This window comes from Talaromyces marneffei, chromosome 5, assembly GCF_009556855.1.
Source record: "Talaromyces marneffei chromosome 5, complete sequence".
Classification (NCBI taxonomy): domain Eukaryota; kingdom Fungi; phylum Ascomycota; class Eurotiomycetes; order Eurotiales; family Trichocomaceae; genus Talaromyces; species Talaromyces marneffei.
Genome location: NC_072352.1, coordinates 2,122,562 through 2,150,142, shown reverse-complemented (window position 1 = coordinate 2,150,142; position 27,581 = coordinate 2,122,562). Strand labels below are relative to the sequence as shown.

The following is a 27,581-nucleotide window of genomic DNA, read 5'->3' as shown; positions in this document are numbered from 1 at the left end:
TCAAACTATCTATATATCCTATATAGCTAGTCGACACTGTCTATTTTGATTCCTGTTTCCCCGAAAATACCTGAAACTTCACTACTTCTACCTCCAACGTCTCCGAATCCACAAGAATCAACTCCCCCGTTTCGTGGAACTTGGGGATCGAAACCAAGCGCACACGCGTGGCTAGCGGTTCATCCGCTGAATTGCTCATCTCTGTATCCGGTCCATCTAATCGGAATGGTGGTTCGCTTTCCACAACGACGGTCTTGAAATGGGGCTGGTTTCCTATGAAGAAGAGGTGTGGACAGGCCTGGAGGATGAATGGATCATGTGTTTGGAACGGATAGCACCCTGTCAATATGTCAGTAACGAAAGCGAACCGTAAGTTTAGGGGTACTCACATAACGTGTCAGGAGCTGTAGGTACTGCACATCTCCATCGAAGCATAGCTTCCATAACCTGGACACTAGTCTCCCTAGCACTATCGCCGTCCGTGTTGCCATTTTCATCCGCGAAATCTAGATACCGAAGGACATCATCCACGTTCTGCCCACTGCATCCCCATAGCCGCCATCCATCAACGTACCCTTCCCACGGATTCGTGACGTTGTCAAACCAGCCGGGTTCTACACTTGTATCTCCAGGTAGGCCGTCAGAGCAGTATGTTTTAGCCCGAGGCAGCATTGCTCGATGGATCCCTTGCTGTGGTAAGGAGAAATTCGCAGGATCGGTTTCTCCTGGCATTATCGTTACGGGTATACTTGGAAGTAGTTCTGAAAGAAAGTTGTCAAGTTGAGTAACGGGTGACGCATTGTAGGAGGAAGCGTCATAACCGTATTTCTTTGGAGCTCTCTTCTTCGCAGCTGCATCTCCATTCATGGCTGCTGCTGCATCCATCGTTTCCACATTGCCCAAGGAGTTACCTGCAATGATTAATCGAGATATATTTGCTGGCGAGTTGTCTTCTTCGCCAGTTTCTGTATACCCAAGCAGATAGTCTGTCAATAGCTCTAACGTCAAGGTATCGCTCGATGACCCGGTTATGCCTAGTCCGCTAACGAACGCTATTTTCGAAGATTTGCCGCTGTTATTGTCGATGCGTTTTATCTTGCTCTCTGTCTTGTCTGTTGGTGCCTTTTCCCACCTCGACGGCTGTGGTGGGAAATCAGGGACCTTGATATCAATAACTTCGAAATCGCCATTCGAGTTTTCAGTGCCCAAAACTGCAATGATGACACCAGTCACCAGATGCGTCGTTCGAAGCATACTGCCTGTCATTCTGAGACGACCTGATTCATCTTCTAGCATCACTTGCGTCTGGTCTGGATTCGAGGGATCGAGATAGGTTTTTCGGGGTGGAGGTGCAGCGGCGTAGTTCTTCAGAACGATCAATCAGTCTATTGCTTTCACAGATTCGATGGCCGTGCTAACTCACGTCTTTTGCTACATCGTCGAGAATGTTAGGTTTCAACGGCAAGTTCATGTAGACTGTACCAGTCACCCAACACAAAGCTCCTTGTCGCACATCCAGCACTCTGTCCACTTTCCGTGCCTTTTCTCCGGCAATCTGTTGATTGTGAATAATCTGACCGACGAACGTCCCTCACATTGAAATGCCTACTGTAAATCCATCCCATGCCTCTCGTCCAACTTTCTCTGCCGCCGGCTTCAGCTTGGCCAACCGCAAGAAATACAAATCGCTATATTGTTGTTGGTATTGCCGCGAATCCGCTTTGGGCAATTGGAAGGCGTGGAGCGGTGTATAAGCAGAGGGAGCGCGGTATTCAGGTTGATATTCTTCGCCGCTATAGAAAGCAGTATTTGGTTAGTACAATTCAATCAGGCCGATTCAAGAAATAAATGGCGGGGCCGATTTACCTCGGCGGCTGGAGAAACCTGTCACTTGGAGTTGTGAAGCTCATACTGACGGGATCATCATCTGGATATAGCGAGCTTCAAATTGTCGGATATTGTTTTGTATAGTCTTAAAATAGAAGTATTTCGGTCTGGTTGTTGATGAGGAAAAAGTTGAAGCTGGTCAGGTATGCGGAGGATGTGGAGTCCGCACTTAACGCGGCAGGGACGCGTCTTTTGGCGTTCCTTCCCAATTGGTCATTCTATTGATTCTTCACTCCTTTAGCCAGCTAGTCTTTGACTAAATCCAACCCATATCTAACACTTCTTCTTGGAGCTCCCAAGTATAGGGTATAATCGGCTTGTGGTCCACTGCTTCGGAGTTATTCATTTGGCAATAACGGTAGATACAGTACCTACCACACCTGCCGAACGTCGCCCATGCGAGACGGACTCTAAGCCAACAGCGACAACAAAGTCAAAGATTAAATATTCGGTCTCCGAATTATACAATACTTTTTCTTATCTTCAGGATCGACATGATTAATGAACAAGCGCTCTCAATCTGATAGTTGCGATGTGGTTCCTCGGAGTGCCTCGGCTGTTTTTAGTTCTTGGTGAGGGGAACATTTAACCACTAAGACTACTCCACAGGTTCCTATATCAATCAATCTTTATGCTCTTTTGCTGCGTTTAAACTCAAAGATACCCTTGCATACTCTGGTTTTTCTTTCAAAAGCATTGCTCGTCGCCGTCTAGCTACCACATTTCTTTATAGCAGTGTACTACGATTGGCGATTTGTGTCAAATCATCACACCGCCACTCTACACAGTCTCCAGAGTCAGCAAATCTATCATCTCAAAATGTCTTTGCAAACACCACTATGCGACTTACTAGGGATCAAACACCCCATCCTTCTGGCTGGTATGGCCAAAGCATCCGGCCCCGAACTCGCCGCCGCAGTATCTAATGCCGGCGGTCTCGGAAGCATAGGTGGTCTGGGATACACTCCAGAGCAACTAGATGAAATGCTCATCGAGCTCAAATCACTACTCCGTGACCCAAACCTGCCATTTGGAGTCGACCTTGCGCTTCCACAAGTCGGTGGAGGAGCACGTGCTACCAACCATGATTACACTCATGGTCACCTCGATGAATTGATTGAATTGATCATCAAGCATGGAACAAAATTGTTCATCTGTGCTGTCGGTGTGCCTCCCGAGCACACTGTTAAGCGTCTCCATGAGGCTGGTATCCTGATTATGAACATGGTTGGCGCCCCCAAACATGCCGAGAAGGCCCTACAGCGTGGCGTGGACATTATCTGTGCCCAGGGCGGAGAAGGAGGTGGTCATACCGGTGACGTCCCCTTTTCTGTCTTGATTCCTGCTGTTGTCGACGCTGTGCAAAAGTATAAGAGCCCCCTTACAGGCAAGACGCCTCTTGTCGTTGCCGCTGGTGGTGTCAACGATGGCCGAAGTCTAGCCGCTTCCCTCATGCTCGGTGCCTCGGGTGTCTGGGTCGGTACTCGATTGCTGGCTACCGTTGAAAGCGGTGCCAGTAAGCTTCACAAGGAAGCCGTTATCTCAGCCGGGTTTGGAGAAACTATTCGTACTCTGGTTGTCTCCGGTAGACCACTTCGCGTCTTGCCGAATGACTATATCAAACAATGGGAGAGTAGACCACAGGACATTCAGAAATTGACGGAAAAGGGTATTATCCCCATGATGCATGATATTGAGCAGGAGGTTGAAGACGTCGATTTCCCGTTTTTGATGGGAAGTGTTTCTGCGATGGTCAAGAAGATCCAGCCGGCTGGCGAGGTTGTGGAGGATATGGCCAAGGAGGCTGTTGAAGTGCTTCAAAAGGGTCAGACGTTTATCAAGAGCAATAGTAAACTATAATTGTATAGCAATGGCGTATGACTTATGGAAATCCCATGTTTCTTCTAAGAATGAGTCATGTAATACAGAATGAGACCTCTGGTTCGTAGGCTCGAATTATATAATCCGCTTTATTGTTTGCCTTTTCATGTTTTGTACCCGCGAGCCTTAACAACAAAACAGTTGAATTTCCAAAAAAATAATACAATACAGTGAGGATTATTGCGCGCTTGTAACGGAACCTTTAACATAGCCCCTATTCTAGTATACTTACAATACGATGCGTTGCACGCACGCGCCGAAGAAGTAATGACCAGGGAAAGCCATTCGTCCTGCTTAAACCCCCATCTAAAAGCTTATTCTGTTGCCGTTGGTGCGCGCTTCTGCCATTGCTGGGGGTGGGGGTGGACCGAAAATGGGCTTTTCCATCGTGGCTTGCTCAGGGAAACGTTGGCGTATCGCTTCGTATTCCTCCTCATCGCTCATGACGCCATCTTCGTCTTCATCCTCGTCCTCATAGTCGTCGTCCTCGTCGTCGTAGTCACTTTGTGTGCCTTCCTCGTCACCTTCGAGATCGCCGGAAAGTGCGTGATCTCCAGCATGGTTCACGTCGCCGCCGGTGAATCCGTGCCCTCGACCTTGCTCTTGCATGCGGCGACACAGAGCCTCGAGATGGTGACATTTTTTCTGGTATTTTTCTAGCTCCTGTTGGTTTCTATTGCGCTCCTCCGCCATCTCGAGAATATTGCGATTGGTTTGGTCGTGTTTGCGAGTCAGCGTGAGATTTTCCTTTTCCAGCCGCTTTGTCTTTTTTGACATCTCCTCCATTTCCTTGCGGAAGGTCAAAAACAGTTCATTGCTATTATTCAGCGTATCCTCAACCTAATAATATAAGCGATAGAACGGTTTAAAGTCGATCAATCGACATACCTGTTTGAACTTTTCAACGTATATATTGAGCTGACTGCGAAGTTCAACCTCTGTGTGAGAAAAAGTCGAGACTTGCGCAGTAAGCGCACGACATCTTGAGGCTTCGGTTTCCGCCGCACGTTTTTGCTCTTCGTATTTGGCAACAAGACTTTGGATTTCCGCATCCTTGCTGCGCAAAAGGGCTTTGAAGTGAAATTCCCGCAACTCAAACTTTTCTCCAATTGTCTTGATCTTTGTACGAATCCTGGGCTATTATTAGCGATGACTAAAAGAAACGAAAGAAATGTGGTGCTCACGCATCGTCCATATCAATATCCATCTTCGCATACTTCCGGGTCTCTTTCGGAGCCATAACATCTTGAATGTCGGTAAGGAGAGAGCTCAGGCGTTCATTGACAATCATGCGAGCTCGTTTTTCCGTTTCCTCAAGCTTTTTGTTTTCGTCCTGGATATAGCCCCTCACAATCAGCTTGATACATCCATGAGACAAGACCGCTGTCCATTTTTTACCTTCACTTTTTTGTTCTCCTTTGTAAGCTCTCGACAAAGCTTCTCCAACTTGTCCTTCATGGTTGCTGTTTTGTTCAGCTCTGACTTTCCCTTGTCCTGGTCCTTCTGCAACTGATCCGCTCGTTTCTTGCTCTTTGTATAGTCGCGGTCCAGCTTTTTCATCTCCGCCAGCAATTCGGTGTACTTTTTATGGACTGTCTCAAGGCGAGTCATGGGCGATTCGATGTTGCTTAGCAGTTGGTTCAGGTCTCTCGTAGCTTTTTTCACCTCGCGTTCTATAAAGTGTTAGAAGGTCGGTGAATTGACTTGAAGCACGAAAAACTTTTCCACGCGAGTAAAATAACCAGATAGATCAAATATAACGATAACGAATAGGATTACACACCTATTTCGGCTTCTTGATCTTTCTCCCCGGCCGCATCTTGCTCCAGTTGTGAAATCTTGGCTGCGAGCAACTTGGAGGTCTCATTGGGATCGGCCATTTTCTTCCCCTTGGCTTTCTTGGACATGTTGGTCGACGCCATTGCTAACTTTGACTATCAATAGAGCGAGATAGTGTACAATAATCGAATAATGGTTGTGTGTCGTGTTCGCGTGACCGATCACTGTAGAAACGATGTGCTCGGTAGGTCCTGTTCAATATCGCAACTTCCATGCCTTGACCGCAACGGTGTGATTGCAACCAAGGCAAGTATTATATTGACCTTTCCGAATGCCCTCTGATCCTCGAAATGTCGGTTCGCGCCGGCGAAAGGCTCGTTGATGTCGCTTGATTCGGATCGCTCGTACCTGTCCTGTCGGCAAGGTAATCCATACGACTGTAGAAAGTTAGACGGGAATCTCTCGCAAGCTGCCGTAACCGTGGCCAACAGCAGTTGATAGTGTATTCGTGCCCAGAGGAGTGAACAGCGTTGGTCTATTAAGCACTCTGGCGGGATTTCTTCTACTTGCGGTGTTCAGTGTGGTCTGAGCCTCTGAGGACGAGTATTGCAAGAGGGGAGACCGAGAGGCCGCCTTGACCAATGAGCTTAGCGCAAATTTTCTCGCAGCTTCTCTTGGCGTCCCCGATCTTAGTAATTCTGTACTTCTTGGACAACGTTACGGCATTAGTTATTGTTTTTGTATATTATTCTTTGCACGATTCATAACGACTACATTGCACGGGCCAGGTACATGCGCTAAACTGTGATCTCGAATCTCCGAGGTCGTGGATGAAGCTTGATGAAATTGCGGTACAGCTGCTCGATCGATTCACCTTAATATAGCTCTACCTGGAGCTATCGCAATTCGCGATGCTTCGCCTAGCTACCGGCATACGTCGAAATGGCCTCGCGGCCCCCGGGAGGATATGGTCTCAGAGGTCAGGGCCTGTGGGAGCGTTGGGGCTGCGGCGGATGGCATCGACCGTGACAGATCTCAGCAGCTATCCCTCGGTAGGCGAACGGCTTCACGGCTTTACAGTGAAGGAGACAAAACATGTGCCAGAGCTGCACCTCTCCGCTATTCTTCTCAAACATGACAAGACGGGTGCGGATTATCTTCATGTTGCTAGGGATGACAAGAACAATGTCTTTGGTATTGGGTTCAAAACCAACCCTCCAGATGCCACTGGTGTGCCCCATATTCTCGAACACACGACATTATGTGGAAGCGAGAAGTGAGTTTCTTCCAGGAAAATCAACGCTGACGTATAGCTAACGCTTTACAGATATCCAGTACGCGATCCGTTCTTTAAAATGCTCCCTCGGTCACTTTCCAACTTCATGAACGCTTTTACCTCCTCCGATCACACCACATACCCCTTTGCTACAACAAACAAACAGGACTTTCAGAACCTCTTGTCCGTCTACCTCGATGCCACACTACATCCTTTATTGAAGAAAGACGACTTTAAACAAGAGGGCTGGAGACTTGGACCCGAGAATCCACTGGCGGCAGAGGAGTCGGATGCCCAGGCCAAAGAGCTGGATGATATTGTCTTCAAGGGTGTTGTCTACAACGAAATGAAGGGGCAAATGTCTGATGCCAACTATCTTTATTATATTCGGTTTAAAGAGAGCATTTTTCCGGCAATTCACAATTCGGGAGGTGATCCTCACTACATCACAGATCTGACACACGAACAGCTAGTCCAGTTCTCCAAGAAGAATTATCATCCAAGCAACTCCAAGATAGTGACCTACGGCGATATGCCGTTAGCTGATCACTTGAAACAGATTGGAGAGGTCTTAGAGGGATTTGATAGGAAAGGTGCAGATACGGATGTGAAGCTGCCACTCGATCTCAGTCAAGGACCTACAGAGGTTACTCTCCCCGGTCCTATTGACTCTTTTACTAGTGAAGATCGACAATACAAAACGTCAAGTTCATGGCTCATGGGCGATACGACTGATATTGTGGAAACATTTTCGACTGGTATCTTGTCTTCACTTCTGCTCGATGGCTATGGATCACCAATGTACAAAGCTCTAATTGAAAGCGAGCTTGGTTCATCCTTCACGCCCAACACCGGGCTTGATACAGCTGCCAAGAAGCCAATCTTCTCTATCGGTGTGAATGGCGTCCGCGAAGAAGATGTTGGCAAAGTTCACGAGGTTATTCGTGGTGTCTATGAAGAAGTCATCGCCACCGGATTCAACGATGAAAAAGTCCAAGGCTTCCTTCATCAATTAGAACTTGCGTTGAGACACAAGACCGCGAACTTTGGTATTGGGGTTATGGAAAAGACATTGACCTCGTGGTTCAACGGTAGCGATCCTATCAAAGAGCTTGCCTGGAACGATGTCATCAATGAGTTCAAGCGAAGATATGCCGAAGACGGATACCTTGAGTCTCTTGTGCAAAAGTACCTGCTGAACGACAATTATATGAAATTCACAATGGTCGGATCGCCGACTTATAATACCGACTTGGATGAACAAGAAAAAGCTCGTAAAGATTCAAAGCTTTCTGCTCTGATCTCAGAACATGGTTCTGCAGAGAAAGCTATTGCAGAGTTGGAAAAATCCGAGCTCGATCTTCTTAAAGTACAAGAAGACGCACAACTTGCGGACGTCAGCTGCTTGCCAACGCTTCACGTCTCTGATATTTCAAGACAAAAAGAACGCAAACCCATCCGAGAGTCCAAGGTTGATAACGTTGAAGTGGTGTGGCGTGAAGCTCCCACCAATGGTCTGACCTATTTCCAAGCATTAAGTCCCTTTGATGGTCTGCCAAATGAGCTCCGATTGGTGATGCCTTTGTTTCATGACTGTATTATGCGTCTCGGAACACCTGGAAGGAGTATGGAGCAATGGGAAGATTTGATCAAACTCAAGACTGGAGGAGTCTCTACCTCTTCTTATTTGGTTTCCTCGCCGACCGAGCTTGGTAAATACAAGGAGGGTCTGCAAATCAGCGGTTTTGCTATTGATAAAAACATCCCTACTATGCTGGATATTATCCACGCTCTCATCACAGAGACCGACTTTACCAGCAACGAGGCTCCACGCATGATTTTGGAACTACTCCGATCCACGACCAACGGCGCCCTGGACGCAGTTGCTGGAACTGGACATCGCTTCGCAGTTAATGCCGCCGCAGCTACTTTGAACGAGAGTTTCTGGGTTCAAGAACAGCAATCCGGTTTGGCTCAGCTGCAGGCGACAGCCAATCTATTGAACGACGCAACCACCTCATCAGAGAAACTCAATGCAATTATCGAGAAATTGCGTCTGATTCAAAGCTTCGCCATATCTCAGTCGTCCAACCTTCGCGTACGCCTGGTTTGCGAAGCAGAAAGTGCCGCAGAGAATGAGGCCTCGCTGCAGAAATGGCTAGCAGCTCTCCCCAAATCAGGAACGATGGCTGCTGTATCCCAGCATCAACCAGAAATGCCCACCACTCCCGTCGGCAACGTTCTCTACGATATGCCATACAAGGTGTACTACTCAGGACTTGCCATGGAGACCGTCCCCTTTATTGATCCCAACAGTGCATCATTGAGCGTCCTCTCCCAGCTCCTGACTCACAAATACCTACACCCCGAAATCCGTGAAAAGGGCGGTGCCTACGGCGCCGGAGCTAGCAATGGCCCCCTCAAGGGCATCTTCACACTATCCAGCTACCGAGACCCCAACCCTATAAACACTTTGAGCGTGTTCAAGAAAACAGGCACTTTCGCCCGCGACCGTTCATGGACAGACCAAGAACTCGAAGAAGCGAAACTGAGTATCTTCCAAGGCCTCGATGCGCCCACAAGCGTTGACGAGGAAGGTGCGCGTTACTTTATGAGCGGTGTGACGCATGAAATGGATCAGCGCTGGAGAGAGCAAGTTCTAGACGTCACGGCCAAGGATGTCAATGAAGTTGCTGCCCGGTTCCTGGTTGGTGGCGAGGGCGCGCCACCCCGTCAGGCACTCTGTGTCCTGGGTGAGAAGAAAGGGGATCTTACCGCCACTGCGTTTGGGGCTGGTGGCGAGTGGACTGTGAAGAAGCTTTCTTTGCAGCCTCAGGAAGCTGATGTAGCGGATGGTCTTGAGGATGTTAGTGCCGCCTCGGCATGATCAGGACTCATCCAATTTGAACTCAAGCATTTAATCGCTTAGCATGCAGCTTCACTCAGGCGTTCTGTTGTTTCCTTCATGTTTTGATGTATGTATATATAATTTTTTTATACCCCTGTACGATACGATGAACAGAGGTGTCTCGCATATTGCTGTCTTGTTACATGTACAATGTACAACCATGTTCTATCTTTTTTACGCATTCTCCCCTCTCTCCATCTCCTGAAAGTTACCTGAATTATACACGCGCAGCTTCGAACAGAGCAGACTCATCTCCAGCCCTTCCCAAATCCCATCCACACTTTCTCACCAAAAGTGCATTTGATGGGAACAGGAACCATCTCAATGGCTGTCCAGATTCAGGAGTCCCCTTGACATGTTCTATGTCCAAGGATACCAGAAACGCGCAACATCAATCCTGCATGGCCAACCCCTAACCCCCATCAAAAGGTTTACCTCGAGCCCTTGGAAGAGAAGAAAGACTCTGCTTTTGCGCCGGAAGATTGTGTATGGGGGTTACTTCGTTTATCGTATACCGTCATCTTTTTTGTGAAAAAGGTGATGTGTATGTGAAAATGGGGTGACTACTCTTATCTTCTTAGTGTTGCGAAAGGGGTGTTTCTCTTGTCTACGGTCGAGAGGTGGCTGGAGCGAGGGGGTTTGGGTTTGCGCTCCGTTTATCAGACCTGCCCTGTTCCCGTGAGACTGTGGGGGGCGGACTAAGAACGTGAGGACATTTATGTATACCTAGGTAATGTAGATATTACTGTATAAATGAAATGTAGACTATTGTTCAATTGGTATAGCTATCTACCATGGTAACTCCAAAGGTGTAGGTAGGTTCTTGCCGAGTACCGGCTCAGCAGTTCCAATGTCCCTTGATTCAAAGTATTAGCATTTAATTTAAATGCGGAAATAGAATTTATGATGAGTAGCTCACCTCGGCCCTCTAGGAGCCCAAAACGTCCCCGTCTTCTCGATCCCAAAATCCTTGTCGACAAACTCCACCAACGACTTTGCCGCTTCATCTGGTGTCACGGCTACCCCCAGACACATATCAGTATCATCCACCACAAGACCAAAAACGAAAGGCTTGAAGAAGAAAAGAGACACATACCACCTCCAGATTCATAGTATTTATCGAAGCCAACCCCCCGGGTCATCTCCGTTCTCATAAACCCCGGATGCACCATCCCAACCGCTATGCCTTTGTCTTTCAGATCCAGCGATAACAATTTCCCTACCATATTCAGAGCCGCTTTACTCGCGTGATGTCCATAATTCCCGCCACCCTCAGACTCATGTCGAAGCGTTATACTCCCCGCCTCCGAAGAAATGAGAATAAACTTGCCGCCTGATCTGACCAAATTGCGTTTCACGAGTGCCTGGATTGCAAAAACCGGACCAATAGCGGAGGTGGTGTACATGCGGACCTCTTTCTGCCAATCCGGTCCATCGAAGGACTCTGAACCAAAATAGCCGGCGTTCACGATTACCATGTCGAGCGTTTGGCTGTCTGGGATGATTTGGGAGACTAAAGTGTAACCGACGTCAGCCTCTGAAATGTCGACGTTGAGGAGCCAGCGGATCTTGTCATGTTTGGGTGATTCTGGAGTTTTGAAGGAGCGGGTTGTTGCGTAGACGGTGGATGTGGTTGGGAGGGAGGCGTAGTGGGTTGCGAGAGAGGCGCCGAGGCCGCGGGTTGCGCCAATGATGAGGATGTTCGACATTTTTTATTATATTTCTGTTTGTATGATTGACGTTGCGAGAATGGTGAATTGAGGAGGACTTCGAGTGTTGATAACAAAGTGGGATGGCATGACGTAGTAAGCATGCAGTTCAAGCCCAGCCAATCATATTCATTCTTCATTCGTAAATCATAAATAGTATACATACAGGCATACTTGGCACCAAGCGCAGCAAGACAAGCACTGACCTCTGTACGTTATATATAGGTATAATACAGGAGTGTTAATAGGTCGTGCGAGTGGAATTGAAGGCTCCAGAAAGAATAGAAGAATATCGCAGCTTCAGACTCATTCGCCTGCATCTTCTTGATCGGCGTCTATCCCGACTTCATCATCTTTCGCAGACAACGGCGTTATCGATCTTTGTGATGTGGGCGTTACTGGATAGGAAGGAAAAGGTTCTGTTGGTTTATCGTCCTCTTGTATAGAAGCAGGGTTGCTTCGTCTGGTTTCTGGAGAATTGGAGCTGGAAAAGTCCGACGTGGGAGCTGCGTGGGGAGTCTATTTAACTTGATCAGCAATGCCGTTAATTCACTTATTTGAAGTCTTACCCTATTCCGAGCTAATCCCTGATTAATAGCCAACTGATGAGCTGCACTGCGTCTGCGCACAATTTCCAATTCTTCCTCCTCTTCCGCCTCCTGCTCTTCCTTTGACAGTTCCGCCATGGACGTGATCTCGGAAGTACGAACAGCATCAATCTCTATTCGTGACTCTTTTAGTTCTCTAGCCTTTCCACTCCTCGACGACTGGCCCGATGGTGTCCGTCTGGGTCGACCTCCGCTTGCAGCCAGATGCTCGTCTGAAGCCAGTCCTGTGTTTCGACGTGCCAATACAACTGCGAATTCGTCATCTAGAGGTACTGCATCTTCGTCCTCGTCATCGAATATAAGATCGCCTCTAGAACTTAACGAATTGCTCGTTTCCTGCGAGGATTGCGTCGTGCTGCGATTCCGTTTTTGTCTCTTTCCTTTCCTTACAGTTCCGGTCGGATTCTCGGCATCTTCTTCGTCCTCTTCTTCTATTAATGGTTGTGCCTCGGAGCTCTCGGGCTGAATATAATCATCATCATGTGGCAACCGACCAGGTCTCTCCTGCAAATCAGCCGCCGACGGTCGGTACTTGACACCACGAGGCCCAATCTTCCAGGGCAATCGCTCAAAAAATCCAATAAACGACGATTTCGGAATCACCGTAGGATCATCCCTCTGATCCGGAAGAATGGAACTCTTCCTCCTCGTCCGCGCAGCGCCATAACTCATCTTGCGCTGTCGCCTAGGCTGCTGAGCTCCACCACCACCCCGAACACTCCCACTCCCAGCCAGTAGCCGGTCCAATTCATCGTTACCCCATCCCAATATCCCTTCGTTAGCACTCTCATTATCCCAATCATCATAAAAATCAAAATTGAGTTCGGCGCGACCTCGCCTGCGACGTCGCAATTGTGCCTCGCGATTTGGCAAACATGGTGCAGTACATTCTGCGAGACAATTGCCGATAGACGCAAAGCAGGGTGCTAGGTATTGTTGGCTGAAGCGGTAGAAGCCTTCCTGGGCGCTTTCGTTGGCGGATTCGATGTTGTGGGAGATTTGGTTGAGGGTTTGACGGATTCGAGGGTCATTTGTGCGCATCATTTTGTCGGAATTCTGGGTTCAGCTCAACGTATTTGAGCTGAAGGAAGGAAGGGTTGCCGTTGGGGTTTGCGATACCCTGGCACAGTCTAGGCTGTGATACGAGTCCACATGAGAGTGACTAGAAATAGATATCTACCTATACATCAGTAGACATATATTTTGATGGCGACAACCCCTGGCATGGATATTGTTGTTATTGAATTGGTCGCGAGTTTCCATTGAACATGCCACAGGAAACAAACAGGAAGTCTGTCAGCAATGATGGCATGTGTGATGTTACAACTTACCAGTCTAGCCTCACCCGGAGCACGTGAGATAAAGCCCCCATGAGTCTTGAGATAAAGCGGTGCCTATCCCACCAATCACCTCAATCAACCACAATTCTTTTCTCGTCCACCAAAAAGTGTGGAATCGATTTTTGTTTTCATACTGAAATTATAGTAGGCGTTTCGCAATGGTGTATTACATTCGTTTTCTGAAAACACCCCGAACACAAATTGTCAAGCCTGGACTCGTCGCAGTCTCGGCATTAATCTCCATCACCACCGATCTGGGAGATGCATTTCTTGCCGAAGACGTCGCTTTGCAAGCACAATTGATAGATGCCAGCGACCCAAGTACCAAATCAAATACCATCCTACAAGAAAATACATACAATTGGGAAGCTGGCAAACGAGAGCTATTAATATCCATTGGCCCGTTTAAAGTCGCCTCAAGGATTTCAAAGGTTGTGCTAGCGATTGGGCCAAAGAGCACATCTACTTTGGACACTGATCTGAGCGATGCAAAAAGAGTGCCACTGGTGATTTCGGGATGGAGCGCGCCTTTTAGTGTTGCTCAGAATAGTCCGGCCGAGAAATTGATTGAGAGACGATTTGTGCTACAGAACAATACTCGACTCCGGATATGGGAGGAAACGGGGAACAATATTGCGCGGCATATATGGTTAGTCCTTTCGCACACACCCACAAAATAGTTATTGATGGAAACTCAGGGACGCTGCGCTTGCAGCTATTATGTGCCTACGGGATACTAACAATAGCTCCGGCAAGTGCAGTATGCCGCGCCTTCAATCGCGGTTTCAGGCCAAAAGCAAGAACCATCTTCAGGTCATCGAACTCGGATCAGGCTGTGGTATCGTCGGAATTGCCCTCTCGCAGATGCTATTTGGATGCTCTGTGACACTCACGGATCTCGCAGAAGTAGACGATATCATGGCACGTAATCTTCAACTCCTGCAATCGGCACCTGGATCAGAAATTCGATTCAAGGTTCTCGACTGGGATGAAGAGCTTGGCGTAGATGTCACCGAAAAGCCAATTGATCTTGTCTTGGTTTCGGATTGTACCTATAACGCCGACAGCCTTCCGGCGTTGGTCCAAGTGCTAGATCGTCTGGTTCGGTCATCGCCCGATGCCGTTGTTCTGGTGTCTTTGAAGAGACGGCATGAGAGCGAGGCGGTGTTTTTTGATCTGATGCGACAATCCGCGTTGGTGGTACTGGAAGAATCAACGCATTCGCTGCCGGCGCCATACGCTGAAGAAGATCGAATTGAGATGTATCTTTTTGGGCGCGACCGACAGGGATAGAATATGCAATGAAGAGATCGAAGATACTACGAGTACTATGTGTACTATGTGTACTATGTACTATGGAGAGAGATGTCAAATCAGCAATCTCCGATTGGCGGACGGATCAACTTGTCATACCGTGACAGTGGGGGGTCTAGACCGCACGAACCTATTTAGGTAATCCTGGATGCGCCCGGTCCCCCACGCGGAGAGCTCTGTACGCCTGGAACGGTGATGATTCTCGCAGACTTACTGCAGTATAATTCCAAGAATCTGCCAACTGTCAGGGGATTATTTTCGCCATCTTCTAGAATCAGAGAACTCATGGACGGGTCAGAAGGAGGTGTGTACCCGTAGCCTGGCAAGATGGAATACCTTGCACTGTGGTAGATTTGGTTGGTTGGTTGGTTGTTTCGTTTACCTCCCTCGCAATCAAGCGATATGCAGGCTGCAACAACTATAACTATCCTTGTGTCTCTGTTGTGATATGCTCGATGGTAGTTAGACGGAGGTTTCTGACAGACTCTTTGTATTGGTACCTAGTCGTGATGGCCCTCACCTTCTTATTTACGATGCCAAGGAGTCGCTATAACCCTCCGCAATTCTATCCATGTAGGTAGGCTTCGCGTTGAGCGACACACTTGGCAGCTTTCTAGTAATTGTCGAGCAATCAGTGGAATCTATACTGTCGACAATTCAATCAATATAGATTCGTGTTTCGTCAACGCAGATGGCAACTATGGCATTATACGGAGATTGATACTAGTAAGTCATAAGAATTCATCATTCTATTCTAACTTCAGACAGATAATTATATGCAATTACTATGGTGTAATGGCGTGGGATTTGGGTAACAAACGAACTCAAGTTGATACATGTAGGATAGAATGGAATTCCAGTCTTAAGTTGGGGAGCCGAATTAGCCCAAAGATTATATATCTTACCACGTAACCGCATGTGTTGATCCAGTGCGGTGTTGGGGGAGCCATAATAAAAACTTATAGTTCGTATTGTCTAGTGTTAGCTATGAACCAAAATTTGACCTAGAGCCCTAGAGGCTCATTCACTCGTGGTCAGGGACTACTCCTTAGGAAGTGACAATATATTCTTCAGGAATTGTTGTTTGTCATTTGATATCAGCTTGTTCTATGCTACAATTGGGCCGCATATGCAGAGCAACTGCTTACCGTTTGGCTGCATGTGAAATTTCACCGCCACCATCCCACTATGCTCGAATTATGTGATTGGGCTCTGTGCCGACTCTCGAGATGGAAGCATAGAGCAGTAATTAAACCAGGCTAATCAAAAACATACCCACCTCGCCCAGGCGGTCAAGGCGAACAGACAAGCAGGCCTTAAATCGCGCACCCTGACCGCAACAAAGAAATAATCTTAGTCCATGATAAGCGTGCGAAACATATGCAAGAACTACGTACTCCAAGCAAGTAGCTATCGGATTCTAAAATGAGCTGCATACATGTACGGCATGCATACACTGCACTGCATACAGTAGAACTAGCTCGCTGCGACCAAGCGCGATCAGAGCATATCTGGTTGGAAGATGGTTCCTGGCCAGTCCGAAGAATTGGCCCAGCTCAACTCGCGACTGAAGGAATCAAGTCAAATAACTAAGTTAACTAGTTACTTAACTATCTCGAGAGTCATCCTTTTAGTCATACGTATACGAGCAATGGCTGAAACGAAATCACCAGCAAAAAAGAAAAGAACCGAAATAATCGCTCATAGTAGAGGTATGCTAACACTATACTTAGTATGTACCAGAGTAAATGCGTCATTAAGCGGAAGAAAAATGGCCGGAAGACGAGTGGTGCCCGGCTGGGCCCTTTGCTCCTCCCTTCCTTCCCTGCAAAAAAATTGTTTGTGTCCCCCCCCCGCAGTCAAAGCCATTCTTCTCTCCGCCACAACCACCCAACTTCTGCTCTTCCTTTTATTTCAATCTCCTTCGCTGCCTCCTTTCTCTCTTTTCTTACACTTGTCGCTTCACACAATTGTATAGTCTGTCTTGTCAGGTAGGTCGATATCCCTTCATTCATTCTCCGTTCTGTCCGGTCGAGACTTGTGTCAAAGTGGTGTGACTCTCGTCAAATGGGAACCGTTCGCTCGTGCCCTAAGAACACACATACGCTTGTCACCGTCAGAATTTTTCAAAATTCTCCATCCACAATCAGTCTTCTGACAATTCAAAAAAAGTCTTTCTCCGCTCATATCTAACGTTTCGGTTAATTCAGACCTCACACTTCTTTGCGCCTCGCCTTTGGAACCACCCAAAGGCCCATTCACCACGGCTCCCGCCGCAAACTCGCGATTCTTCCAAATTGTCGCTTTGTACCGTCTTCGACAAACTCTCAACAACATTCCACCTCCTGCTGACTGCTGATTTATTCGACTTCGACTCGGGCGCGACTTTGTCCCCCCAATCCCCACCCGCTGACTCTCCCATTTTCTTTGAGCTGCCGCATAGGGTTACTCTGCCGGTTCTTCCTCTTCTGGGGGAAGGGTCGAGGAGGCTTAGCCCACTTTACAACAGCTGCGAATCTTTTCGCCCTCCTTAACACAGTTACATATCTTTTCAACTTTTCTACAGCCTACAAACTCCCCTGATTGTCCGCATGGTTATGGCACCTTCGCTTCTTACTCCTGATGATGTATACGTTTTTAACAACTATCATCCTCATACGAAAGACCCGGATTCGGCTATCGTGACCCATTTGGATATCGATCATGGAATAAATGATGCTCTCGTGTTGCGGGGTCACTCCTCCCCGAAGGAGATGATACTCGGTGAATTGAAGAAACGCATTGACAGTATTGACATTGCGGGGTGCGAGCCTGGTGAGGAGGATGCGTTCTATGTCGCAGACATGGGCGAAGTCTATCGCCAGCACATGCGCTGGAAGATGAACCTAGGCCGTATCAAGCCTTTCTATGGTATGTTTGTTAATATTTTCTCTCTAGTGCATGTGACTAACCTATACAGCCGTCAAATGCAACCCCGACCCAGAGGTTTTGCGCCTCATGGCCAAGCTCGGCCTTGGTTTCGACTGTGCCTCCAAGACTGAGATCGACCTTGCTCTCAAGACGGGCATTGACTCAAGCCGTATCATTTATGCTCAACCGTGCAAGACCCGGTCGTACCTTCGTTATGCCCGCCAGAAAGGCGTCAAGCAGATGACTTTTGACAACACAGACGAGCTGTATAAGATCAAGAACGACTTTCCGGATGCTGAATTGTACCTGCGTATTCTGACTGATGACTCAACCAGTCTGTGCCGCCTCAGCATGAAATTTGGTGCTTCTTTGGACACTGCTCGCCCTTTGTTGGATTTGGCCAAGAAACTCGAGCTCAATGTAGTTGGCGTTAGTTTCCACGTCGGTTCTGGAGCTGAAGATCCAGGCGCTTTCCTCAAAGCCGCCCAGGACGCACGCTGGGTGTTTGATCAAGCTGCTGAAGTTGGTTATGAGCTGCACACTCTGGATGTTGGCGGTGGTTTCTGCGACAACACTTTTGAAAAGTTTGCTGCCATTTTGAGCAAGGCAGTTGACGATTTGTTCCCAGCACATGTTCGTATCATTGCTGAGCCAGGCCGCTACTACGTTGCAGCAGCTTTTACACTTGCGGCCAACGTTATTGCTCGCCGCGATGTGTTTGACCCACAGAATTCATCGGGCAGTTACATGATCTATCTGAACGATGGTGTTTATGGCAATTTTTCCAACATTATCTTCGATCACCAACACCCGGTTGCTCAGATTCTGACATGTGCCAATGGCAGTATTCCTCCTACTCCAGGATTGACCGCTTCAGGCTCGTCTACTCCTGATCCATCTGCTGGTGATTCTCCTTGTGCTCCTGCGGGTGTTGAATATAGCATCTGGGGACCTACCTGTGACGGTATTGATGTCATTAGCCAGCAGATTGTCCTGCCAGGCTTGGTTGATGTGGGCGATTGGTTGTATTTTGAGGACATGGGCGCTTACACTCGTTGCAGTGCCACTCGTTTCAACGGGTTTCCTGACAACCACAATGTCATCTATATTTCCAGCGAGAGCGGAGCATCCGCCTTGTTGGAGTACTAGTCGACCATAATCTCTTATTCTCGTGCTCTGATTTATCTGATTTGGATTGTTTTGATTGTTTTTGTCTTTTTTTCTTTTGCTTATGCAATAGAATACAATAATAGTGGTTAACCCACATCCTAAAAGTTCATGTTTATAGTTAGTCACTCTTTGTATAGCCAAGTTTGAGTTGTTGCAAAGTACAGAAACAATTATAGAAATAGACTTGTTTCAGCAATTCTATGTACTTATCTATCTATCGTATCTCTATGTTCTTGCTTGTATATATCTATCTATACTATCTTCTCTACCTTGATCTCACTATCTTTCGAACCCTCGACATTAACGTAGTCTCCAGTTTCAAGCTTCTTCTTCCACTTTGCAGACTCATACCGCGCCAGTATGAACGTCAACCTGGCCACATCCTTCGTAGGCGTAGAAGTAGGCGTAAACGTCCACCTTCCAAACGCCCAATTCAGGATATACGTAGTGGTCCCAGAATCTGAAGAAGGAGTGGTAGTTGAGGAAGTGAGGAACGTCGGGTCAGAGTTTTCAGGAATCTGAGAAGAGGAGCATCGGATCGTCCCTTTGATGCGATATGCTTCTTCCTTGGGGGATGATTTGAGGAGGTTTATGAATTTGGTGAGATCCAGAACTTGATTCTCTTGCGAGGACGACAATGTCAAGGACAGGACCTCCACCTCCGACTGATGATCATGCTTATGCTCTTCATGGTCGTGGCCATGCTCATGATCATGATGCTCACTTTCCAACCCTTGCTTAGCAATCAACGCCCCATCAATGCCCAACAACACATCCTTATCAACCCTGCCCCTATCAGACTTGACCCAGGGGGTAGGCGCCTCAAGCTCCAAATCTCCCAGCCTATCGAGACAAATATCAAACCGTCTCTCATCCACAAGCTCCCACTTATTAAAGACAATCAAATCCGTGTATCGCGCCTGCATTTTGGCTGTATAACTCGTGTCTTCATATCCCTGCCAATTCTCCACGTCAATCACACTAATCACCCCGTCCAAGACAAACTGCCCCTTTGTGGAGGGGTTCTCGGTAGCAAGCCGATTAACCTCCATCGCCAACGTAGCGGGGAACGCGCTTCCGCTGGTCTCAATCACGATTCTGTCCGGTTTGATTTCCGTCCTTAACTGAGTCAAGGCGTCGCCCAGTTGGCCGACGAGATTGCAGCAGATGCATCCATTCAATAATTCTCGGACGCCGGAGATGGATTGCTCAGAGGCGAGTTGGGAGTCAATTGCGACGTCGCCGAATTCGTTCTTGAGTAAGGCTAGCTTGTAGGTCGGGGGCAGTTGGGGGAGAAGGTTGAGAAGTAGAGTGGTTTTGCCGGAGCCGAGGAAGCCGGTTAGGATTGTTATGGGGATGGCGGGTGGTTCTATCGTCATGTTGTTTGTAGTTTGTGGTTTGAAGTTTGAAGTTTGAAGTGGCTGAGGGTTGGCGGGGGGGACGGGATTGTTGAGTTGAGATTGGATAAAAAGATTCGTCTGGGTTAAAAAGGAGGTTTCCTTTGAGAAAATGACTGCGATGAAACAAATTGGTCTGCTCAAAGGATTGACAATCTATGTCCCCCTCGTTATTGAGCTGAACGTGGAATGTGATGGACAGAAGGTTGACAAGAAAGGATGGATAAATTTGATACGGGATTTATTTTTCTATCTCCGTTCCCCGCTTTACATCATCAGATTTCACATGATAGTTAAGTTAGTTAACTTAGATAACTAGTTAACTAAAGTGTAGGGATTCTACAGCACATACATTTCCTTGCACTCGGGCAATAAGTATATGTTTCATTCTACGTACCGTATATAAGGTATGTTTCTTGTCAACATAGTTAAAAATTAATTTAATATGCCAATGGTCTAGACAGGTGGGCCTGGGTGCTATGAACGACGTCATAAGAGGACATCTTCATCGGACCCTCTTTGAATTTCACTTCAAATGTTCTATATTTTTGGTATTCTACAACATTGGCATACAGTATATTGGGCTTTTATCATTGATTTCTCATCCGTTGAAACCGCTTCGCTTTTCAAATATGACCCAAAGAGAACAGGCCGCCTCGAATAGTGCCATATCCTCCAACACATCCGAATCAACCACAACCTCAAATATCCTCCAAACAGCGGACAATGTATTAAATACAGTGGGCGACAAAGTCGCCGATGTAACTGGACAGCATCAGGCTGTCCAAACGAGTAAGTCGTTTCCGTTCATTTACTCCTAGGCAGACAGAAGAGACATATCTGACATGCATAGCCATCGCATTCGTTCAAGAGAATGTTCTGAGAATCAATGAACAGCAAACAAATGGCTCTGGAGAAGAAAAATATGATGTTGAAGCAGTATATGGATTTGGAGCGGCGAAGGAGCATGTTGATAATGCTGGAGATGAAAAGATTGAGGAGTTTCTGAGGCATCAGAATCGGAGTTATCAGGGGTGATTGCATCTATGCAGAAGAGATGAAGGAAAGATCATGATTGTAATGTATATAATGTATATATGGAGACGGCAATGCACTATATGGTCACTCCAGCTTTGTTGGCTTATCAATGTATAGTCTATTGGCAGTCGCTCCTTCCATGTGTACACCGGGAAGATTGCAACTCAGGACCTCAGCTCACACTGTACGGTCTTCAATTCTTGTACAAAGCATCGAATCATTCTGTATTGTTCAAACGCTTTATTCCACTTTATTCTACTGTATCATACGAGCGTATCGTCATGTTTCAGCAGGACTACCCCCGACGACATAGCTTTGGCTCCTCTCTCCCATCAAGCAACTATACCGAATACGATGTAAGAACTGCTCTTCTCTGAGGATTTCCACAAACTCACACATGATAATAGTATATATGCCGCCGTCAAACCTGCCACTGCGAAGCCGCGAATCTCGAGGAAATCGGCCCGGACGACTCCATCTCTTCCAGGAGCTTGTCCTCTTCCCAGCGCAGACATGCCGAATACTTCCACCGTCCTCCCATCCTGAGTATACATCGTGAGCAGCTTATATTGAATGGATCGCCGTACTCCTTCTTTGCATATAACCATGATCCGAATGCGGAAGCCGAGTATTGCGAGCAATGTCAATTCTGTTCTGCGTCGTCTAAATGGTGTGGAAGGGTATCTAGTAACCAGGTAGTCAAGCTGCCTAGGTCATTTCTTGATGATAGCCCCTCAGATATGGGCCTCTATGGCTCTCAATATCTGAACAATCCGAACAATTTAAACAATTTGAAAGTGCAGTTGCCCAACGCTACCTGGGTGCAAGACCCTTTGATCGTTAATGCAGCTCACATCAGTTTTGCGAATGAGCATGCAACGCCGAGAGACCAACAGTTCCAGCCTGCTGTTTTTGTGTGTTTTATCCCTTTGTCCCTTTTCAAACTGCTTATATCTTTTTCTTTCTGCATGTATCTCTTTCATCACTTCACTGACTCACAACATTGCCACAGTCACACACCCTCACAGGAGGGCCTTCAACAACCAACATGGACTGTAATCCATCCATCGATGCGGTTCTTTTCGCCAGTCAACGGAACCTTTCGATGTCCAGTCTCCAGCAGATCAGAACAATCGACCAATTACCCGCCGATGGAACTGAATGCATCAAGTCCTACCGAGACATAAGGTCAACCAAAGAAGAACGATTGGCTATCGAGGAAGGATCACTTGTCATCTCTATTTCGCCAAATTTCACGGACTTGTCGCAGCAGCTGATTGCCCCAGATGAGTTTGAGCTACGTGTCGGAGAGCTTTTCGTCGTCTCTCGTATGTACGCGGATATGTGGGCTCTGTGTGTACGCATCAGGAACTCAGAGTGCGTTGCCGAAGCCGAAGTTGAAGATCTAAAGGACTCGCCCAATATCAAGTTCATACCTCTTTGCGCCGTGACATTGGCTTCAAACTTTGCTGCTTTCACTAGACGTTGCGCGGTCTACCGCGATCATCACCCCTATGCAAGGTTTTTTCCTACTGGAGGTCATCTCATTACTCCTCCTGACCGTCACGAATCGTTGGAAGCGAGTCGCAAGTACTTTTCCAGATATAATCGTAGCCATGTTCCTTTGCCACCGATTGTGTTCACTCTCTGCAAGGCACCGAACAGAATGCCAGCTGGTCTTGACTTCGAGCCCCGCGAGGAGGACGGCATGCAGGAGGACAACGAAGCTGAGGCCGTCATCGACAACCACACCAAAAACCAGCACGGCACCCTCAAGCGCTTCTGGATGAAGTTTGCACCTAAAGAGTCAGACTCATCCGCAGGACAGCAGTCAGCCGAAATGCAGCAGAACAACACCGGTCTCGCTTCAGATGGGAAATCAATTTACCCAACCCAGTCAAGACAAGAAGTTCCTGACCACCAAGACGCTGCAGAAGAGGGAAACGGGAATGGAAACAGAATCAGCAAGCGCAAGAGTGTCCGCAATTTTTTCTCTCGATCCGGGCGCGTGAAGAATGGGGATACCTGTGTCCAGGTCTGACGGTCTGGGTTGACGATTCGAGAGATCTCCCATTCATGATTCGCATCAAGACTAAGCTGGACATTGCCGTTTTAGCCTGAAGGTGGAATCCTTTCTTTTCATTGGTGACTGTTCTTCGGGGCAAAAAGGCTTTGGGGGGAGGTCCCCGTATCCAATTGAACTGCATGTACCTACCTAATTAAGCATGATAATTGCTTTGACAAGTCTATTGGAAGTTTAGATTCTATGGATTAGGAATCAATATACCTCAGTTCCTTTCTCAAATTATGTACGGTGATGGAAAGTAGGATAGCCAATGCTAAAGATCAAATTGATGGGTATAGTACAGGCTTGGGTGCTGTAGACATATAATATCAACACACGCCCAACGAGCTAAGGGGTATTAAATGTATATCACAAAAATTAAAAATATATCATCGATAACCAAACATCCGAAGAAGCGAAAAAGAAGAGAAGAGAATGGGGATAAGAGAGGGAAAGTTACAACCACAGTATCCACCTCACGCCCTTAACAACGCCCTTCCCAACACCCCTAATCACTTTGAACACCATCACAATCAACCAGAGCCACCACATCACACCCACAAGCGTCCACTCTAGCAACGAGAAACCAATTCGCCGAATAGATCTTAGTCGACGATTGCGTTTCCGTAGTCCCTTGTCCAAAGTCTCGCTGAGCTGTTTGATTTCCAGTGTACTCGTAGTATTGAGCTGGGTACTCAGCGATTCCGCCTCGAGGGCTGCGGCACGTACCCTCGGCGTAAGATGATTGTTGATGAAGTCTTCGAGGGTGTCGATTTCTTTTTCTAGCGGTAAAAGCGTGGATTTGGAGAAGAGGTACATGGATTTGTTGAGTCCCGTTTTTGTCGTTTCGAGACGTTCGAGGAGGTTGCGGGCTGCGTAGTTGAATTCGTCGATTCGCGGGAGGGTGTGTGGGATGGGTGCTTTGGGGTCCACGAGAGATTCGATGAGGAATTGGGGCGGTGGAGTGATAGAAGGGTCGCGAGATTTTTCGTATCGTTGGAAGATTTCACTTGCTTTCACCCCCGAGGTGAGTAGCAACGCTTGACAGCGGAGTACTTCACGTTTTTGGAGTAGGGTTGTGTCGTTCAAAGTTGGGATGCTGCGGTCTGATAGGCTCCAACCGTGGCTTCCTGTGGTTAAGGTTGGGCGATGGTGGTGGTTTGTGGTCGTTGTTGTGGATACTTCTGCGTTTGCGAGTCCGGTGACTGGAGGTCGGACTAAGCGCCCGACTCCAGGGAGGGCGGCGTTGGTGATTTCATCATGTCTGTGTAGCTTTGAGTTGAGATCTCTGCTGGAAGACGGTGGTATGAATCCGTAGCTGTTCCGCCGTTCGCTGTAGGGTGTGGTGTCTACAGATGATACCGCAAGATCCGGGTGTGCCGTTACAAAGTGTATGTCACTGACGCGGCTGCTCTCTGATTGTTGATAATAAGACTCATCTTGGTTGTTGTTTCGAAAAGATGGACCAATTGAAGGCAGGTTAGACAAGAACGTCTTTGTCCGTCCATTTGACTTGCGCCAAGGTAGACCGGACTCCTCATCTGAGAAGGTGCTTCCTCTACGTAGTGACGTTCGCTTGCTAGGCGTTGATTCTCCCTCGCTTCGTTCCTCGTCTGAATCATGAGGATCAGAAATAATACTGGATGCGTAAGACGATTGTCGTGAATGGCCACTCCCGTCTTTACGGCGGATCATGTCTCCGACTTTAGACACCTCACTTCCCACAATTTCGGCAATCCGGCTATTTTTCAAGAAACCCTTGAGCCTCGACTCGTGGCTTCCATACGGCTTGAACGAGCCATGGGTATCACTTCGTCGAAAGTCATCAAGCAGCATGTCATCATGACTGAGAGGTGTTTCCGGCATAGGACTGGGCTCAAGTGCTCGAGGGCTGAGGTTATCCCTAGGACTTGAATCGATTGTTGGTCTCTTGCGTAGTTGTGAATCACCTGAAGGACTTTCATCAAACCCTTCTCCTTCTGCATGAAAGTGACGGCGAGAGTTTGCTTTCTCATGTAACGTCTCCATGATACGTGGAAGCCTCTTCTGAGGCGATGGTGAACGACTAGAAGGTGGTGACAAGTTGGTGGTAATGCTTGGAAATATAGGACCGTGAGCCGGTGAGTTTGGCGCAGTACTGTCCATTTCGTCAAGAGACATGCGGCGTTCCTCCTTGCCTATGGAACTACCTGCTGGTGAAATCAGCATCTGGGTTTTGTCAACGTCGCCGGCCTTGACTGAAGATGGGTGAGATGTAGGTTTAGATCGCTTGAGTCCCGCATTGGATGAGTCTGAATGTCCATGGAGTACTCTATGCAATTTCTCAGCTTGCATGGCAGCTTCGGCTTTCATTTTCGCCTTTCTGCTTAAAAGCCGCGTTCTGCCTCGAGAAAACACGTCATCGCTGCTCGATTCGTCTGATAAACTACTTGACCGTGTCCACCTGGGAGCATACCCGCCTTCAGCCATATGGTCTCGAGGTGTGGTCTGTCCATTGGACAATTTCGATAGATGTCGCTCATGCCTAGCCCGTGCTTCACGTTTGGTAGTAATGAAGCTCGGTAAAGTGACAGCCTGTTCTGTTGGTATAATTTCACGTTGTTGAGCCGGTTCTGGTGCTTCAACAAACGAACGGGATCCGGCAAACTTTAGCTTTGAAGAATCGGGATACAGCTTGTCACCCTCCCTGTCATATATCTTGGACTTGTTAGAGCCGCTTTCCACCCAGACTGCGTCCGCAAACAACTCTGCTGGTGATATAGCCCATTCTAGCCGCGGCCGTTGCATTTTTGTAGTACCAGAACGATTCATTACTCGCACGCTTGACGGCGGAGATGTCGCCTGCCACGACTTCTCTTGTTCCACCAAGCCTCCTTCATGTTCACCGTGGAAAGGCGGAAGTGTTATGCATTGATACGGGTCGTTGTTGTTCTGCTTGTGAGCCGCCTCCACTGATGCAAGCCATTCTTCAACTTTCGATACATCTTGCCATCCTTCTGCATCGGTAGCACTGAAGTTCTTCTCTCGTATGCGGATTTTCCTGTTTCGGATTGATTGAAGAGGATTATACGCCCTGCCGGTAGATTGTATACCGTATGGTGAATGCTGAAGTGGAGGCAGATAAGATAACAACTCTAAATACTTTGAAAATAATTCAAAATGTTGTTTTGCCTTTTCTATCCTGACCAACGTTGCTTGAGAACATGCAATATCCATATCTTGTAAGTCGGAAATCGGCAGCATTGCAGCAACCCCATGATTATTCAATCCTTGTGGTATTGATGGCGTTAGAGGGCCAGTATTTCGAGAAAATCTACTGTCTGCGTACAAACTGGAGTGGCGTAGCCCCCTAGAAGCATTGTCGGCAGTTGGAAATAAACCCTGGTTGTTTGATGGATTCCGAGGAATTCCTGGCAAAGGACTCGACGGCACGCGCCCAGCATTGGTAGCCCTCCTCCTCAATTCACTCAAATTCAGTGCAAGGTTGACGATCTGCACGGGATCTGTATCCAATCCAACATTCGACGCATATGAGCTGCGAGAAGAGGCATGTCTTGAAGCTGCAGATTCGTTGTGACTGGAATCATGAACTTCAGAAGCAGAAACATTCGTCACCGCAGCCAAAGGAGATTGTCTCAGCGACCTTCTTGACTGAGGATTTCCCCGGTCAGATATCGCCCTCTTCTTCGGAACTATGATATCATCGTCGACATGTCGGCGTTTCTCGCTATCCGTCGCATGCGATCGTTGGGTAGAGCTGCCTTGTCGTGAATTCGTAGCATATACAGAGTCAAGTAAGAAGCCGCCGCCGCCGCCAGATATCCGGTTTCTGTTTGTCCTGGTGTTCGGCTGACTCGTATCAATGGAATTGCGGCCAAGCGTTGTACCCTCCGATTCTGGCGCTGTACCAGGACTGCTTGCCATCTGTGTGATCCTTTATACACAGTATATCGTAGCATGCCCTTGTCCTTCTCTTCAACTTCAAATAACCTCAGTATAACTATATCGATACAGGCAGGGTCTTCAATCCATGTCGGCGTTTGAGTTGACGGAAACAAGTCGCCGCGGATAGTTGTGATGAAACGGGGTGGGGATTTCGCCACGCAAAGATATAGGTTGCACAATGTAATCCTATTTGTGGTACATGCGCGAGAAGGAATATTTTATCAAATGATAGTCGACAGTTGTAGATGCATGCAAGGATCACCTCCGGACTTTCATGTGAGTTGATGCCGGACAATGCAAACAGTGCAAACTAAACATTCGACATACTGACATCTTATTTAATCTAACTACCAG

The 27,581-nt window shown here is 47.6% G+C and overlaps 13 protein-coding genes across 13 annotated transcripts; 7 read left to right on the top strand and 6 right to left on the bottom strand.

Annotated features, from left to right (window-relative positions):
- Positions 1-40: 40 nt before the first annotated feature.
- On the bottom strand, positions 41-1,910 carry EYB26_007102 (uncharacterized protein; the record flags this gene model as incomplete). Its single annotated transcript, XM_054266374.1, has 5 exons — positions 41-339; positions 390-1,365; positions 1,424-1,555; positions 1,610-1,793; positions 1,867-1,910. 5 exons carry the CDS (start codon positions 1,908-1,910, stop codon positions 41-43), a joined length of 1,635 nt encoding a protein of 544 aa, XP_054122349.1.
- Positions 1,911-2,706: 796 nt separating this feature from the next.
- Positions 2,707-3,747, top strand: EYB26_007101 (uncharacterized protein; the record flags this gene model as incomplete). Its single annotated transcript, XM_054266373.1, has 1 exon — positions 2,707-3,747. The coding sequence occupies one exon, from the start codon at positions 2,707-2,709 to the stop codon at positions 3,745-3,747; it is 1,041 nt and encodes a 346-aa protein (XP_054122348.1).
- Positions 3,748-4,074: 327 nt separating this feature from the next.
- On the bottom strand, positions 4,075-5,690 carry EYB26_007100 (uncharacterized protein; the record flags this gene model as incomplete). The annotated part of the gene is made up of 5 exons (XM_054266372.1): positions 4,075-4,608; positions 4,657-4,900; positions 4,953-5,101; positions 5,167-5,441; positions 5,552-5,690. The coding sequence occupies 5 exons, from the start codon at positions 5,688-5,690 to the stop codon at positions 4,075-4,077; spliced, it is 1,341 nt and encodes a 446-aa protein (XP_054122347.1).
- A 768-nt stretch (positions 5,691-6,458) lies between these two features.
- On the top strand, positions 6,459-9,710 carry EYB26_007099 (uncharacterized protein; the record flags this gene model as incomplete). The annotated part of the gene is made up of 2 exons (XM_054266371.1): positions 6,459-6,823; positions 6,875-9,710. 2 exons carry the CDS (start codon positions 6,459-6,461, stop codon positions 9,708-9,710), a joined length of 3,201 nt encoding a protein of 1,066 aa, XP_054122346.1.
- Positions 9,711-10,520: 810 nt separating this feature from the next.
- EYB26_007098 (uncharacterized protein) lies at positions 10,521-11,440 on the bottom strand (the record flags this gene model as incomplete). Its single annotated transcript, XM_054266370.1, has 3 exons — positions 10,521-10,587; positions 10,651-10,750; positions 10,828-11,440. The coding sequence occupies 3 exons, from the start codon at positions 11,438-11,440 to the stop codon at positions 10,521-10,523; spliced, it is 780 nt and encodes a 259-aa protein (XP_054122345.1).
- Positions 11,441-11,746: 306 nt separating this feature from the next.
- Positions 11,747-13,092, bottom strand: EYB26_007097 (uncharacterized protein; the record flags this gene model as incomplete). The annotated part of the gene is made up of 2 exons (XM_054266369.1): positions 11,747-11,959; positions 12,010-13,092. 2 exons carry the CDS (start codon positions 13,090-13,092, stop codon positions 11,747-11,749), a joined length of 1,296 nt encoding a protein of 431 aa, XP_054122344.1.
- A 454-nt stretch (positions 13,093-13,546) lies between these two features.
- On the top strand, positions 13,547-14,681 carry EYB26_007096 (uncharacterized protein; the record flags this gene model as incomplete). The annotated part of the gene is made up of 2 exons (XM_054266368.1): positions 13,547-14,037; positions 14,087-14,681. 2 exons carry the CDS (start codon positions 13,547-13,549, stop codon positions 14,679-14,681), a joined length of 1,086 nt encoding a protein of 361 aa, XP_054122343.1.
- A 1,672-nt stretch (positions 14,682-16,353) lies between these two features.
- EYB26_007095 (uncharacterized protein) lies at positions 16,354-17,061 on the top strand (the record flags this gene model as incomplete). The annotated part of the gene is made up of 3 exons (XM_054266367.1): positions 16,354-16,434; positions 16,681-16,693; positions 16,913-17,061. The coding sequence occupies 3 exons, from the start codon at positions 16,354-16,356 to the stop codon at positions 17,059-17,061; spliced, it is 243 nt and encodes an 80-aa protein (XP_054122342.1).
- A 232-nt stretch (positions 17,062-17,293) lies between these two features.
- EYB26_007094 (uncharacterized protein) lies at positions 17,294-18,761 on the top strand (the record flags this gene model as incomplete). The annotated part of the gene is made up of 2 exons (XM_054266366.1): positions 17,294-17,612; positions 17,662-18,761. 2 exons carry the CDS (start codon positions 17,294-17,296, stop codon positions 18,759-18,761), a joined length of 1,419 nt encoding a protein of 472 aa, XP_054122341.1.
- A 272-nt stretch (positions 18,762-19,033) lies between these two features.
- Positions 19,034-20,161, bottom strand: EYB26_007093 (uncharacterized protein; the record flags this gene model as incomplete). The annotated part of the gene is made up of 1 exon (XM_054266365.1): positions 19,034-20,161. One exon carries the CDS (start codon positions 20,159-20,161, stop codon positions 19,034-19,036), a length of 1,128 nt encoding a protein of 375 aa, XP_054122340.1.
- Positions 20,162-20,811: 650 nt separating this feature from the next.
- Positions 20,812-21,217, top strand: EYB26_007092 (uncharacterized protein; the record flags this gene model as incomplete). Its single annotated transcript, XM_054266364.1, has 2 exons — positions 20,812-20,971; positions 21,033-21,217. 2 exons carry the CDS (start codon positions 20,812-20,814, stop codon positions 21,215-21,217), a joined length of 345 nt encoding a protein of 114 aa, XP_054122339.1.
- Positions 21,218-21,498: 281 nt separating this feature from the next.
- On the top strand, positions 21,499-23,258 carry EYB26_007091 (uncharacterized protein; the record flags this gene model as incomplete). The annotated part of the gene is made up of 3 exons (XM_054266363.1): positions 21,499-21,573; positions 21,625-22,131; positions 22,230-23,258. 3 exons carry the CDS (start codon positions 21,499-21,501, stop codon positions 23,256-23,258), a joined length of 1,611 nt encoding a protein of 536 aa, XP_054122338.1.
- A 480-nt stretch (positions 23,259-23,738) lies between these two features.
- Positions 23,739-27,206, bottom strand: EYB26_007090 (uncharacterized protein; the record flags this gene model as incomplete). The annotated part of the gene is made up of 1 exon (XM_054266362.1): positions 23,739-27,206. One exon carries the CDS (start codon positions 27,204-27,206, stop codon positions 23,739-23,741), a length of 3,468 nt encoding a protein of 1,155 aa, XP_054122337.1.
- Positions 27,207-27,581: the final 375 nt, after the last annotated feature.